Here is a 16,637-nt window from a genome sequence, read left to right as displayed (position 1 = left end):
AGATCTTTCCTTGTGCACATCTTTAAACTCTCTCTGCCACTGCCGTTGTACCTGGTGAATGTTGTTGTACTTCCAGTACCATTTCAGTACAGCCTTGCATTCAATAAACAATAAGCAAACCTCAGCCGTTGTTGCTACTCTACTGTCTTCTGCTGCACTGGCTAATATTACTGGCTTCTTCTACCACAAACCATCTGCCCATGCGCGGCATAAATTGACAGCTCCACCTACCATGACAAATTTAATACCTTACACTATACTACACATTAGATTAGTGAGTGTAAGTCTTTTTGTTTAGATATTATTTAATTACAAACAGTGAGTATATTTTTTTGGCCCCCTCTATATATATAATATAAACTGCTTACCAATATACGCATATTCGTTTCTCTCAAGCACTTTCACCTATTCTACCATCTTCAGGAGGGATTATAATTTATAATTGAAATATATGAAAGTTTTAAAAGTCACTTACTTAAATATATTTAACAACTCATCGTCATTTTGTAAAAGTTAGTCATAAGAATTGTGATACTATTACAATATGGAAGTAGTTATTTCAACTTAAGTCTTTAACTTGTACAAAATGAGGATCAACTGTTATGTATATTTAAATATGTGATTTTTAAACTTTATATATTTCAGTTATAAATTATAATCCCTGCTGAAGATGACAGAATAGCCAAAAGTACTTGAAGAAAATGAATAATATGCGTATATTGGTAAGCAGTTTACATTATATGCTGCATAATAATTGTATTTTACCAATGATACCACGTTAGAAAAACTTTATATATATATATATATACTGCCGACCTGCGTGGCGTCTCGACCTTTCAACCTGAGTCCCGGGTTCGAATCCCGGTCAGCCCCATAGCATTTTCATATGCTACAAAAGAAAAATTTTCATTCATTCATCTTATCTTCTGAAGCACTACTTAACAGTAATCCCAGAATCAGTGAAACAATGTAAAAAATGAGTCATATTTTTGTTAGAAATTAAAAATTTTTTTAACAAAACAAATAAATAAATTGTAAATAATCTGCAAAAATTTAAAGTTCAAAGAATCAATTTTTATCAGGAAAACGTATATTGGCTGTATTTATTCTTATACCTCTGGGGGACCCCATTGACCAATTTCCTTCAAACTTTGTAAACTTTGTAAAGGAAAGTATTAAACTTTTACAAAAACTTGGAAAAGGACCTGGGGTGTTTTGGCCGAAATATTACCTCAAATTTTTACCGGGGCACTTTAGGAAAAACATTTTCTTACAGAAGTTTTTATATCAAGATTACAAATTACTGAAACGTTTTATTTAATATTTACCCCTCCACAAAGAAAATCACTATATTTTTTACATCAATAAGTCTTCAAACCACTGCAAAAATTTGTTGCCTATCCCGCTCCAATGGTATGTGAAAACCAAAAATATATTATTAAATAAAAATTTTTGTTGGAATTGTTTTAAATATAAATCCATCTTGCAAGTTACTTACTGCATTTCAAATGTGAAAATCTTAATTTTTTGAAAGCCCTTACAAGTGGTGGTTCATAGTTAGCTACTCCAGAAAATTTTTAACATTTGTTTTAAAATTGCGTAAAAGGAAACAAACATGTATAAAAAGAAAATTTATTCAGAAACTTGATAAAATCCTAAAAGAACAGAATCAAATATTTTTTACTTTTTTCTTTTCCGGTTTAGCCTCCAGGAATTACCATTCAGATATTACTTCAGGGGATGAATAAGGATGATATGTATGAGTGTAAATGAAGTGTAGTCTTGCACAGTCTCAGTTCGACCATTCCTGAGATGTGTGGTTAATTGAAACCCAACCACCAAAGAACACAGGTATCTACGATTTAGTATTCAAATCCGTGTAAAAATAACTACCTTTACTAGGACTTGAACGCGGGAACTCTTGAATTCCAAATCAGCTGATTTGGGAAGACCACTAGACCAACCCGGTGGATAAATATTTTTTACTTACTTTAACCTAAATTGTTACAGTTCAAGCTTGATCTATTCATTTAAAAATGAAATCATTCTTCTTTTAAATTGTACAAAAAGATAAATAATTTTCTTCTTGATCTCATGGAGAGTAAAAAAAAACTATCTTCCACCAACACACCAGGGTCGAATGTGCTTAGGATTGCAGGAGTGACAGTGCTCTCTCTCCCTCGCATATAGCTTCCTATGTGCACAGGCACACAACTGCCAAACACCACACTGCTGGAACTGTGAAGCGCACAGTTCCATACAACGGTTTTTGTAACTTTTTCATAAACTAAGTATAGCTACTGACATTAAGCTGAAGGATTATATATTGTACAAGTATAAAGAAAGAGTTAAAGAAAAAACAACTCATATTAAATGATATCGATAATATCAAGTGAAAATAGGGAGTGCTGCAGTTCCACAGTGCTTATATGTGAGCCGCCATTGGCCCTTACTCTTTAATATTTCTTGAAAAAAATGTTCACCCTCATTCCTAGAAAATTACAACTTTATTTAGAATTATGTCTTCATCTTTGTAATTTTTTAAATTTATTATCGCCTTAGTATTATTATTTTATTTTATTATTTTATAAATATTTCACCACTAATTATTTTCTTAAAAATTATTTTTACTCAGAATACTTCCTCCTCATGAGTATGGGGGTCTCCATACTTATGAAAAAAAATTTTTTTGCAATTTCAAATTTTTAATGCTCAAAATGTATTTTATTTTATTTAAAAATAAATTCAGTAAAATAACCTAATACTCGCTGAGTATTTTAATCGTTAAAAAATTATTGAAATGAAAAAATGAGTCTCCGGCTTTTTTATTTCTGATAAAGATTATCAACAACCTTTGAAAACATTAAAGTAAGCATGAAGATAAACGGTAAAAAGGAGCAAGATACATAATAAAACGTCAGCATTCATTTCCGATTTAAAAACTTTGTTTTAAGTTCTAACGTTCTATTTATTTATTATCATTGTATTTATATATTACCTGCCGCAATAGTACTCAAGTTTGCATTTAGAACAAAATTTTCCAGCTGGATCTCCACAATAGCTGCAGATTGGTACATCAGGATCAATACGATCTAATGTATCATATGCAGAAGCAAGGCTGAAAGTCATAATCAAATATTTTAAAACCTTAAACATAAATAAATATATAATTCAAATTTTCTTTATTTTACATACATATTTTAATTGTATGATATATTTTTAAATCACTATAAATTACAACAGGTAAAAATATAAGAATAATATTATTAGCATTATCGATGGAGGGGGGATTCAAAGTAAAATTAAATAATACGATTTCTTGAATTGATGAAAGTTAAGTTTGACAAGAAATTTCATTTTGAAATGAAAAAATTTGATGTGAACAACACATGACTTGCTTTGTACGCCTATTAAATTACACATACACAACATTTTTCTAAAATAAAAATACATCAAATTTTATTTCATTAATAACTTCCGATATTTTTTCATATTTTTTTTCTACTGTTATTATTGAAAAGTTATTTTACCATAAAATTGTTTTTACAATTAGATGTTAATAATTATTAATATATCATATATTTAAATGAAAAAAAAAGGAGATGAAGCACACGAACACACACATGTTTCATAATAGGAGAATAAGCTGATAAATTTGAAAATTTTAGCTAAATGCTAACTTTTTTATACAGCTTGTCAAGTACACAATTATAATGTACCCAACTTTGTCTAGAAATATACATAATTCACAGTGATGTTTTTGTGAATTTTTGTGATTTTTTCTGTTGCAAAAAAAACGACCACATTTGAAGAAGAAGAAGAAAGTGCTTATCGATCAGGACAATGCGACTGCTCACACTTCGACAGTTGCCGTGGCTAAAATTCACGAATTGCACTTTGAATTGGTTGACCACTTACTGTATTCACCAGATCTGGCCCCAAGTGACTTCTTCTTGTTTCCTAACCTTAAAGTTTTGCTTGGAAGAAAGAGATTTTCATCAGATGAGAAGTATATTGCATACATAAACGGAAATTTTGCGAAGAAAGATGTCGGCTACTATTTGGAAGGGTTAAAGAGGTTCGAACATCACTGGGAAAAGTGTATCGACTTGAAAGGAGACTGTTGAAAAATAAAACCATATTTGACAGAAAAAAATATGTCTGTCTATGTTAGGCTCATAACTTTTCAGACAGCCGTTGTAGATCCAGCTAAAAACTGTTAATTAAAAATCTTGCTTGATTTTGAAATATGGTACTTTGTTATCAAATAACCATAATAAGCATATGTGATTCTCGGTACTGCAACTAAACACTTATCTAATCGATACGACAATAAAATTGTTAGAGATGTATTAATTAAGAATTGGAATTTATTTTAAAAAAGGGGGGATGGTTTGAGTTATACAAAAAATAATATTTGCAAATTTCTATTAAATATGTACAGAACGTGTTGTAATTTTTTTTTAATCGACATTGATCCCTACAATCGCTAAGAACTAGTAAATACTGATAACACTGCACTCAAGATTTTTTAAATCAATTTATTAAGAACTGATGTACCTATAAATTCTTTCTATCCAGTTCTGCTGAATGTAAATTATATTTGTTACGATTAATCAGTAAAAAGTAAATACTTATCAAAAAATGAAAATATTTATAAATATTAATACTGACTCTTTTGCTACTTGACGTAAATCAAATTCCTCTACATTTGTGAATACTTCAATTTGTTTCTCTGCTATTTTTTTCCAAAATTTACTTGGTTTATTTAGTAAAGTATCTCTAAACTGAAAATAAAATTTAAACATTAATGAAAGAGATGTAAATAATATTACAAATTTAAAGTAAAAACAAATATTTTTCATGAATTACCATGATCTACTTTAATAATAACAGATCAACTTGCTTTTGAGAACATTCTGTTTTCAAAGCATAACTGTTTAATTCAATTAATACAAATGTTGCATTATTTTGTTCAACATACTGTTGAACTGTTTATGTATTTCTTCAAATATAAATGTATGCTGTAATTTTAAATAAGTTAACCTAACTGAACCAAAAAATTTATAGATTTATTATTACTAAATGAAAATAACAAAATAATATTTTTTAGGGTATGGAATTAATACTCTGGAACTTTGCCATTATAAAAAAATTAGGTACAAAAGAAAAAGAATTTTGAAAAAATGTTACAACTGAATACAATAACTAACAGTTTAAAAAACAAATGAGTTTGCTAATATTTAAATTATTTTTCTTTTAATACTAAAATATCATTTAATTATAATAAAATTTTAAATTAAAGATTATATTTACTTACTAAAAAAACTATGCATTAAACAATCTTAATTTGCTCTAAAAGAAAATATATTCAATTTCTCAAACATGATTACTGCTGATATATTAATAAATTATTAAAAAAAGTATAAATCCACACATTGCTAGTTATTAGTATACTAATAACCAGTAACTGTAGTATACTCAGTAGTAATAACTACCAAACAGTATACTAATAACTAGCAATCAGTCATCACTGGTTAATATTTTAATTTTTTAACTTTATTTTATCATGATATTATAATCTCCTGACGATGGTCTAAGAACTGAAAGATCCTGAGAATTTCAAAATTAATTGCTGGAAAGGTAGATTTATACTTTTTAATAATATTTAAGAAAATATATTTCCCTTGCTTGGAGAGAAAGGAGATTAGTAAGAAATCTGTACTTGTCACAGAAGGTAAAATTAAAGATTGGGAATGAGTTATCGGAGGAAAGCAAACTTGGGAAAGGGGTGCAGCAGGAATGTTGCATATCACAGACTCTGTTCACCTGTTACCTAGAAAAGCGATAACTGAAAAGAGCCTAACTAGTAATAAGGGTGTGAATATTGGAGGAAGGAGGACAGATTGCGTTAGGTTCAATGATGAAACGGCAGTGTTGGCAGAGTGTGAGGACATGATGAATGAAATGTTCAGCAGAATAAATCAAACCTGCAAGGAGTATGGGATGACGATAAATACAAAGAAAAAGCATGATAATTAGCAAATCAACCAAATGAAGTTAAAGTACGAATTGCTAGAACAGAGGAAGCATTCAGCAAAATGAGGAGAATGCTATGTAGAAAAATAGATCTGCGACTAAGGAATAAAACTTGCAAAATGATTTGTATGGAGCATGGCCCCCTTATGGGAAAGAGAAATGGACTATTAGGAAGGGAGAGGAGAGGAGAGAAGAGTGGAGGCCTTTGAAATGTGGGTTTGGAGGAGGATGGAGAGAGTTCGGAATGAGGAGGTGCTTCGTAGAGTAGGAGAAGAGAGGGCGATTATTGAAATAAAAAAAAGAAAATACAATGGTTAAGACGTGACTGCTTGTTTGTGACAGCATTGGAAGGATTTGTAACGGGGAGGAAAGCAAGAGGTCAGAGACGAATGAAAATGACAGACAATATAAAAAGGGAAGAAAGTTACTATAAAATTAAACAGATGGCACAGAATCGAGCAGAATGGAGGGCGGCCATGAAAAAACCTGCCTTTGGGCAGAACATTTATTAATATTATTATTATTAATATTAAGAAAATATATTATTAAATTAATCAATTTATTTTTTACTTGGATCTCATCCGTTTACAATTTAAGAGCAAATGGAAAGTTTATCTCTCACAATGATAGCGTTATGCACCTTTTCTCAACTACAAAACTAATCTTCTTGAATTTTTTACCAGGTATCTTTACATACGTCTAATATACTATAACACAGGGATATGATAAAATAACAAATTATCACAGAGAAAAAAGTTTTGACGATATAACAGAAATTCTTAAATTTCATTATATTTTTCTTTGTAAAATCTTTCTAAACTTTTTTTTGAGCAATCCATGTATTAAAGTAAGGTCCCCTAGTAAGTGGAATAATCCTGCAAAATTTCAAGGTAATCAGCTCCAATAGGTTTTGCAGAAGATGCATATATTTCGGAAAGTAACATTTTTCTAAAATCAACATAAAACCAAATTTTCCTACCTGTTCTTAAACATCCCTGGCGCACAATCAGGTTCATCTTCTGCCTCTTCCAGGAGCTTTCTTCTGGGTTTCTATTACAAACTCACTAAATCACAAGCAGATAGCTTTTTTGAGGCGGTAAATGATGTTGCTGGATTCTTAGGGTTAGCATTATCATGTTTTACAAGATGAAGTTGCAGTCTGCACTGGTGAATGTTCTTTCGGTTTTTCTACCTTAGTTCGTTTATTGAAAACTTTACCTGTATTTCGTCCCATATTTGCAACACGAAAATAACAGATAACAACACAATAAAACGCACAATAAATGACACACTATAGATTACAGAAGTCTGTATTTCAAAAAAATTTAAATCTCTATAATGTGTTCTACAATATAGACGTTTCAACTATATTTTTTTACGTTTCGGTGATCAAAACATAAACATAACCACAAACGTAAGTAAAAACAACATGTGTTGATACATCTTCGCTAGAATTGTTGCCAATACGAGCTGCAATTCTGCCCAATATTACAGAAGTTGTCAACGTATGCTGCATTTGAATAGAAATCAGGAGTAAAATCAGTCCTGACTTAGTAAATTAATATATTTTTTTATTATGGAAATAATTTTCGTATAATAATAAATTATAAACGAACATTTTCGTAAAATCACGGTTTCAAATGGCGCGAAAAACGAAAAAAAATATTTTTTTTACTTTCCGTCTGCCCTTAAAAACGAAAAAAATTAGTATTTAACAAACAAAAATTTTTAATTTAAAGTGATTCAAGAAAAATGTAAGAAATTTTCAGTAAATATTTTATTGTTGAAAATAATGAAGAAAGTCATATAAATATAAATTTGAAAACGCTTCTTTAGAGAGTTTGAGAAAGGTTCACACTGATTTCTGCCATATTCAAATAAATAAATACAACAAAAAAAAAAGAGACTGAAACAAAAAAACAGCCAAAACATAACCAAAAAAAGAAGTTCTTGGGAACAAAATTAAGTTTTAATTTAGTGGTTTTATCTAAAATATGACTTGCAAAACTGAAAAAAAAGTTCCAGAACTCTATTTTTAGTAGTTTTCAAGAAATTTGGATTAAGAGACAAAATATGGGGACAAAAACACTATTTTATGTTTGACATAAATTTGTTAAATTTATTAAACCAGTAATAAACATGAAAAGGTTTAAATAAAACAGAGAATCTGATATTGAGTGAAATCTACCACATCCTGATATGTTTTGTTTTTAATAAACTTCAAAATTCTAATATTTGTATTTAGTTTACATGAACTTTAGTCATAGAATCAAATTTTCTACAAGTTCTCACAAACCTGCTTCCAGCTAGGTGTTTTCTGTGTACTTTTCTTGCCTTTTTTTTTTGTTTCTTTTTAGCATTTGAAGTATCACATAAAAGAATATGAGTTTAAGTAAATTTTTTCATATGTATCTATGTTTTTGAAGCGCATATGGCATAAAATAAGGTTAGGACCTTATTTTATATTTCATACAGTTACCTTTTTCTCCTTTAAAAAGAAATGAGAAAAATTAATACAATAAAATAAGATTTGTCTAAAACAGTAAATTAACTTGTCTGTGCTTATACTAGTATCACAAATAAAAAGCAAGATCTTTTTTAATTTACCTCGGCTATTACTTCAAGTATAAATGGTTTTTTAATGTTTCCACCAGCACCTGCTGATCCCATTTCCATATAACTGAAACAATATTTTAAATCCACTAATGGTGAAATTTGATCTAAAACAACCTCTGTTAAATGTCGCTGAACCTGTAACAAATCGCATCAATAAATAGATATTGTTATTTGAAAGAAATACATTTTTTTCTGCGATCATCTGCTTTAAGAACATCTACTGCTCAGTCAGTTATTCTGAACAAATACTATTACGGACTGTGAGATCACTGGTGCCTATAAACATGAATTATGTAAACAGCCAAAACAACACAGACATCACTTTAAATAAACTAGTCACCAAAATTGTTTTTATATAACTCAATATAATGCTTTGACTTACGAGAAAAGGCTGTATTATGCTTCTATTGCTATTTTCAGTAAATTACTGTCCCATCTAAAAGATATTTACATCAATTTACTTAAAATTATTTTTCTTTTACAGTAATAATATTACGTTTGCGCTGAGTTTTTAAGTAATACTAATTTTAAAAAAATTTTTAAATCAGAATTTTTGGCATCTTCATTCAGTGCATCTTGAGCACAAGATGCTCAAACAGTTTTCATTAACCTTCTGAATTGTTATTTATTTAGAATCCTCATATTTAATTTATTTTTATATTATAAATTATCTGTATTATATATATCGTAATTATAAATATGAGCCTCAATTTTTGTCTATTTTTTATTCTATAATTAATTCTGGTATTTTTTATATTGCTCAGATTAGTGTTTTAAAATGGTTTCCCTTGATGTACTCCCTAAGTATTATATGTACCCATTCCTGCCATAAACCTGGTGGTTAGCTTGATTTGTCTGACATTTCTCTCACCACCACATTAGACCAAATACCTGTGCCACAAACAGCTACTGTGCCTCAAAACGGTTTAGCGACCAATATCCTAATTAGCTCCTAGAGCTTACCTAACTGCGTGAGTGGAATAAGCGTGGTTTTCCACACCACATGCTTGCATGTCCGATTCAAATGTAACCGCTTTCTTTGACTTTGTAGTACATTTTTCAGTGTTATTGGTAGCCGCTCGTTGACTGAATATATTGTCAACTGTTCTCATATTTACGAAAGTGTTTTGTGTAACGACAAGATTGTTTTTAATAGGATCAACTGCTAAACATAACTGCTATATTTAAGAAGAGTGAGCAGTGCTCCACATAAATTAGTACTCATAAATCACTAAAATGGGTAGGCGCAACCTGTCTACATACTAAAATATATGATTTGTCAATAAATTAAAATTTACTTGTCAAGGACAGCAATTTGCAACCATACCCAAGTTGCTGAATGCCAGCAAGTACCTGTCTACAATATTATAACACTTGGAGCTACATTTGACCAATGGCCAGCCATTTCTCGAGGGTAGCTTCCTACAGTAAGCGATAGGAGTCTTATATCCCTTAAACTACTGATGCCGGTTTAACAAAACAACATCATCAAGGAACTCCCACATGGTCGGACAATGCGGCCCACATTGACTCAACTTTTATAAGCGGCCGATTTTCCCCTTGACCTCTTAAGTTCCAGGGTAACCCGAGTTCTGGCCCCACCCAAGATCTGGGCAGTCGAATATCATGTGTTCGTTCGACTGGATCTCCCTGCAGCTGCACAGCTCATAAGCGGCCAGGTGAAACGGTAATAAATATTGGTCCAAATTCGCGTGGTTGAAGAGCACCTGGGCTCCCGTTCCCCTTAAAAGCGAGCTCAAGGCAAACCATCTAATCTACCCAAGTCCTGTAAAAATTTAAACAAGGACCGATCAACGATCCGTTCCGGTACAGGCGCAACTCGAAACCGCATCCCAAATACCTCGGCCTCCCTACCTCTTCGAAATGTCCACATGCTCGCCAGAACTTTCACCACTAAATGGATTGGTAGAGCCTTTCCCAATACGGTAGTAGCCTCATAGAAGTCTGTTTTAAATACTCAAGTTAATGCAATAAGGTTCTACGCTGGGCACTCCTTAAATTTTGAATAACGGCTCCAATCTATGCACCCAAACGGACACAACCCAAGTGCACAAGTGATGCACAAGTGTAGGAGCAATCCTCCTACACTTGTGCATCACAGAGACTGCGTCCGTCGCTACTTGCCTAATGTGTTCCTAAAGAGTAACTTCTAGTCCAAAAAAACACCTAGCTACTTATGAACTCTAACTCGGCTGATTACAGCCTTTATACTGAATGTGGAAGTTATGACTGAATGTGGAAGTTATGACTGCATGATATTTTTTCTGCACCCTTCAAAAGCATAGACTTAGTCTTAGGCATAGAAGTCTTTAAATTTTGCATGCCGATCCAGCCCTCTGCGGTTGACAAAGCCGCCAGCGCCCGGTGATCTAGCTGTGATCTTGAATTACCACTAACTAACAGGAGAGTCATCGCGAATGCCTGGACCGTGACCCCTTCTGAGAATGTCACCCAGAAATCCGTCGAATACCAGGTTCCCCAGCAAGGGAACGAGAACGGAACCCTGCGGGCTTACCCTGGTGACTGATTTTCCTACAAGGTGCGGATCCTTAAACCGAGCGGTACGGTTAGACAAATAGTGACGTACCACGGCCTGCAGAACTACGGGAACATTGCGGCGTTCCTATTCAAAGAGAATGCATCGCTTCTACGCCTCTGGCCCCGTACTCTAAACTTGCTTTGCAATACCGGTACGATTTTCTGCAAGAACAGTGTTTTACGTACACGTCGTCGGGGCTGTACAACGATCGGTGGCAGTTGGTCAACCTGCGTTACTGCGAAGTGTTATACGGAACAGCCGCGTAATGTGTTGCAGGAGGGCCAGCGTCGGCTAAATAAGGGCGTTTTCTTTGTGTGTCGGTGCCCCATCTTCGTAGTTCGTGAGGCCAAGGAAAGTTACAGATCCTCTGGCAGGTTCGGGAAGCGATTTCGCTCCGACCTCGCCGGTGGTCTATAATAGCAGCTTTAAAGCTTTGACTGTTTCGAGCGGGATTGCGTAAGGACAGGCCGCCTTGCTCAGAGTAGCCTAAGCCGAACGCTCACTTGTTTTGTGATAGGTGATAGGATTCTTTCAAACTGCAGCTGTAGTGCCTGGCAGTGCAGTTGGTGTATATTTTCTCGTTGGTAAGCTATTATGGAGCAATCCAGGGGAGATTGCCTGGAGGACTTTGTTCGTTTAGCCAAGGACTTGGTTACCAGTGACACCTTCCTGACGAGAAGGTCACTGGGAAGGTCTCCGCCGAATCCACGGTCCTCGAAAGAGGTCACGGAGGTCTCCACAATGGGGGAAGCCCTACCCTCACGTGCACCAGCGGATTGCACGAAGAATTCAGCTAAAACCTCTGCGTGAAACTGTGCGGGAAAGACTTGAGTCGGAACCAGTGCGAATCACGAGGGGTACGCTCGATGTTGTACTGATATCGGGATACTTACAGCTTGGATGGAGTATCGATGACTTGTTGGCGACGTTGGGGCGGATTCTGGACGGTCTCCCTGGCGTCGATTCAGAGTGCTGGCTGCTCTGGACGCTAACGCCAAAGTCTTCCGTCTGGGGTTCACCACTCACTGACCCCAGAGCCGCTGGTCTCGCACAGTTCGTTGAAGCCAGGAAAGTCTTGCTTAACGAGGCAGAACAACCGCCGGCCTTGTCTTACAAACCGGGAGAAAGTTACATCGACGTCACCTTGGTGATCACTCTCCGCTGATCGGAGAGTGTCTGGAGCCGTCATGACCGCTGCTTCTGGACAGCCGTCTCTTAAACGCAGAGATTAACCAGGGAAAAAGTGGTGGTCCTCTGACCTTAGCATGCTGTGCGCAAGATTTAGGTCCGCTAGGAGAAGATACCAGCGTCGCCCCATAACGGGGATCATCGTGGATGACGTGCGCGCTGAGGGTCTGCGGATTTACCAAGGCGCCAGTAATGAGTACAGCTATGCCATCTATGCCAACTACGGCAGTAATGAGTTCATGCCATCAAGGAAGCCAAACTCAAGATTTGGCAAGATACCATGCATGAGTTGCAGCGCAAACCCAGGCAGCTAACGTGTTATCGGCCAAAGCCATTGCACCTGCTGTCCAGTGTTCGATGCGAGTTTGGTGGTCGTGACCATACTTTAGAATCTGTGGCGTCTTACCAGGCGTTCTTGGATACTCTGTTTCCAGATGGTCCGGAGGATGAAGCAAAGTCGGCGTTAGGGCGGGTGAGACACCATTCCCTGGCGTACGGGCAATGGAACTTGCAGATATAGACCGAGTGGTTTCTCGAATGGCACTGAAAAAAAGGCATCGGGGATTGATACTTCCCGGATATTTTCTATCATCTGCTGCCTGTCATAAGAGAGCCGCTTGGCATACTGTTCTCGGGGTGCCTAAACTGGGGTTGCTTTCCGACTTGTTGGAAGATGGCTTTGGTTAGCGTGCTTTCCAAGTCAGGAAAGGATCCGAGTGAGGTCAGCAGTTATCGACCCATCAGCCTCTTGCCGGTAATTGGCAAATTGCTTGAAAGGCTGGTTGTAGAACGGCTCTGGGAAAGCATCGATATGAACTCATTTCTTAATCGAGGCCAGTATGGCTTGACGAAAGGAATTAGCACTGAGGATTGCATCTTAAATTCTCTTGCCGAGGTGGAAAACGCCGTAAGTAAACATGTTTTGGCAATTTTTATTGATACAGATGCAGCATTTCCTTCCTTATGTTGGAGGGCTGTCCTCAATGTGTTGGAACGCCGCAATGTTCCCGTAGGCCTGCAGGCCGTAGTACGTGACTACTTGTCTGATCGCACGGGTTTGTTTAAGGATGCGCACCTAGTTGTTGAAAAGTTCGTCACCAGGGAAAATCCCCCACGGCTCCGTTCTCGGTCCCTTGCTGTGGAACCTGGTATTCAACGGATTTTTGAGACTGACATTCCCGGAAGGGGTCACGGCTCAGGCTTTCGCCGATGACTATCTCCTGTTAGTTCGTAGTAATTCACGACCGCAATTAAAAGACCGAGCGCAGACGGCTTTGTCAACCGTAGAGGGCTGGATGGACTAAAATTTAAGGATTTCTGTGCACAAGACGAAGTTTATTTTTCTGAAGGGTGCAAACAAATTATCATACAGTCGTAACCCCCGTATTAAGTATAAAGACTGTGTAATTAGCAAAGTTAGAGTTCATAAGTACCTAGGTGTTTTGTTTGATTAGAAGTTACTCTTTAGCAACACATTAGGCAAGTAGCGACGAACGCAGTCTCTGTGATGCTTAAGTGTAGGATTGCTAGAAAGGATTACGGGCTGTCGGGCGGTCATTTGTACATAGTGTACCTATGTTTCTTCAAAAGTATGACCTCTTACGCGGCGTCCGTTTGGGCGCATAGGTAGGAAAGAAATTAAGCACTTATTCAAAATTTAAGGAGTGCCCAGCGCAGAACCTTAATTGTATGCACTGTTATTTTTAAAACAACCTCCTACGAGACTAATACTCTATTGGGAAAGGCTCTCCCAGTCGATTTTGTGGTGAAAGTTGAGGCGACCATGAAGAAATTTCGAAGAGGCAGGGAGGCTGAGGTATCTGGGATGCGTTTTCGAGTTGGGCCTGTACCGGAGCGGAACGGTGATCTCAATGCACCGGTTCTTAGTTTCGAACTGTTGCCCATCTCCCGCCTGCGGAGGAGGCTTTACAGCCTCGCGATGGAAGCATGCCAGCAAGAATGGCACGCCAGGACTAAGGGAAGATCCTTGCATAGATTTATGCAGGACTCCTACCTCGCTGTTGTGGGAAGCTACCCGAGAGTTATGGCTGGCCATCAGGCAATTAAAGCTCCAAGCGCTTTAGTGTTTGTGGACACCACGTACTTGCTGGCATTCAGCGATCTAGGAGTGGCAGCGAATTTCTGACTCGAGATAAATTTAATTGATTGAATATCATATATATTTTAGTAGTTGACGGGATGCGCGTACCCATTTTAAAATATATGACTGACAAGTGAGCGGTGAGACACAAAGCAAGTGGTGAGGCGGGTAAAAAAAAGAAACTGTTTTCTTCTTCTTATATTTGTATCCACACGAAATACAGTCAGTATGACAATGAGCGTCAAGGCGGCAATAGCTAAAGAACTAGTCAGGCTCAACGAAATTTCCTTACCAGAAAAATTGAACTGAAGGGTATAAATGATTTATATGAAGCCGATTTTGTAGAGATGAGGCACGAAATCAAGGTGGCTGTGGTCGGCCATCTTGAATTCTAAGATGGCGGACTGTCCGCCATCTCTGATTTGGCGTCCGTACTCCTATTTCCCCACTATATTTGTACAATATAAATCAATATACCACATTCGGATAAAAAAGCTTCGATCATCAAACGTTTTAAACGAACTCTGAAAACAACGATGAAGACAAAATTTACCGAACAGGGTACTTACAAGTGGTTAGATTTGCTACCGAAATTAATTGTTCAATACAACAATACCCGTCAGTGCACTATCGGAATGAATTCGAAAGATGTAAATAAGAAAATCGAAGATATCGATTTAAGACGATTAAATACGGTACTTTATCGAAAGCCTACTTTACCGAAATTCAAAGTCGGTGACCGACTATAAGCAAATTTAAAGACGTTCGCCAAACAATATTTACCGAATTGGACAAATGAAATATATAATGTACAAAACTTACACGACGATACACGTTCCTGTACTTACACGCTGATGGATACTCACGGTCAAATGTTGAGTGGTAAATTTTACGGTGAAGAGCTCACTAAAACTAACGTTAAAAATAACGTGTATTTAGTAGCGAAAGTCTTACGAAGAAACGGTGATAAATTGATTTTCAAGTGGCAAGGGTTCGACGGTAAGCACAACAGTTGGATAAATAACACGTATCTGGTACGGTGAACACGTCAGTCATAAACATGAGGTTGAAACGTCAAGTCGGTAATATTGCGCTCCAAAATTTCAATCAATATACTGGTGGAGGAGAAGGTGGCGGGGGGAAAAAACGACACGGACCTCTGTTACGAAACACAATCAGATGTATTATTTGCGGACCATCTGATTGCGGTAAAACAAATCTTCTATTCAATTTGTTGTTGCCACTCGACGGCTTACAAAAATAAATTATGTTTTTTTCCAAATCGCTGTACCAGGTCATGACCGGTATACCGCAGATCAGTTATTTTGCCTATTCTGAAAACGTCTATGTAATGGCTCCTGACGAGGCTAAACCGAATTCGATAATGATTTTCGACGGTGGCTTCCAAAAAACAACATAAGATTCATAAGTACTTTTCTATGGGACGTCACAATAACATCTATCTCACACAAACGTATTCTAATGTGGGTAAACACTTGGTACGCGACAATGCCAACCTACTTATTTTATTCGAGTACGACAATCTCAATTTTCGTCATATATAACGATCATGTAAACACCGATATGAAATTCGAACAGTTTAAAAGCCTATGTGGAAAAGTGTGGAAAACAAAACATGGATTTGTATGTGTGGATAAGGAAAGCGATATAGACAACGGTCGAGATCGAATAAGCTTTGATATCTTTGCGAAAGAGATCAATTGAGTTACAGCAGTAAGTATAAACAGCTACGAGGTCGGCATTCCGAACGCAAACGCGGTACACCTTAAAGAAAAACCGCAAAATACCCTATTCTCGAAATACTTTACCGAAAGTGAAAAGTTATGCGGCGACTGCGTTTGCCGACGGGTACACTACTGTGAAAATAAAGATAGAAGGCGTTGGCGTCATGTGAAACGATTAAATCGCGAATATCCTTTAGTGTTGCTATTGATTACTAGCGAAGGAAAGATTTTCAACAAGCGTACACGGTTAAAGTTTCTAGAAGAATGCGATAAATACGGACTGCCGATCAACTTCGTGATTTACGATAAAAACATGTTCAACACTACAGTCCGACATGGTTGGAACTTTATCTCAACATTTCGATCGTCACCGCAAATATATAAAAAC

At 36.1% G+C, this 16,637-nt stretch overlaps 1 protein-coding gene across 1 annotated transcript in view; it reads right to left on the bottom strand.

Moving 5' to 3' along the window:
* LOC142317393 (zinc finger MYND domain-containing protein 10-like) overlaps positions 1-16,637 on the bottom strand; it is a 61,037-nt gene that overhangs the window by 5,933 nt on the left and 38,467 nt on the right. The window contains exons 8-10 of the mRNA XM_075353926.1: positions 8,647-8,790; positions 4,675-4,787; positions 2,999-3,118 (exon numbers count right to left, since the gene is read on the bottom strand). Of these exons, the coding sequence (XP_075210041.1) occupies positions 2,999-3,118; positions 4,675-4,787; positions 8,647-8,790 (377 nt within the window). The remainder of the gene's footprint in view (positions 1-2,998; positions 3,119-4,674; positions 4,788-8,646; positions 8,791-16,637) is intronic.

The sequence above is a fragment of the Lycorma delicatula genome, chromosome 1, assembly GCF_047948215.1.
Source record: "Lycorma delicatula isolate Av1 chromosome 1, ASM4794821v1, whole genome shotgun sequence".
In the NCBI taxonomy this organism is placed as follows: domain Eukaryota; kingdom Metazoa; phylum Arthropoda; class Insecta; order Hemiptera; family Fulgoridae; genus Lycorma; species Lycorma delicatula.
This window is presented reverse-complemented; position numbering and strand designations above follow the sequence as displayed.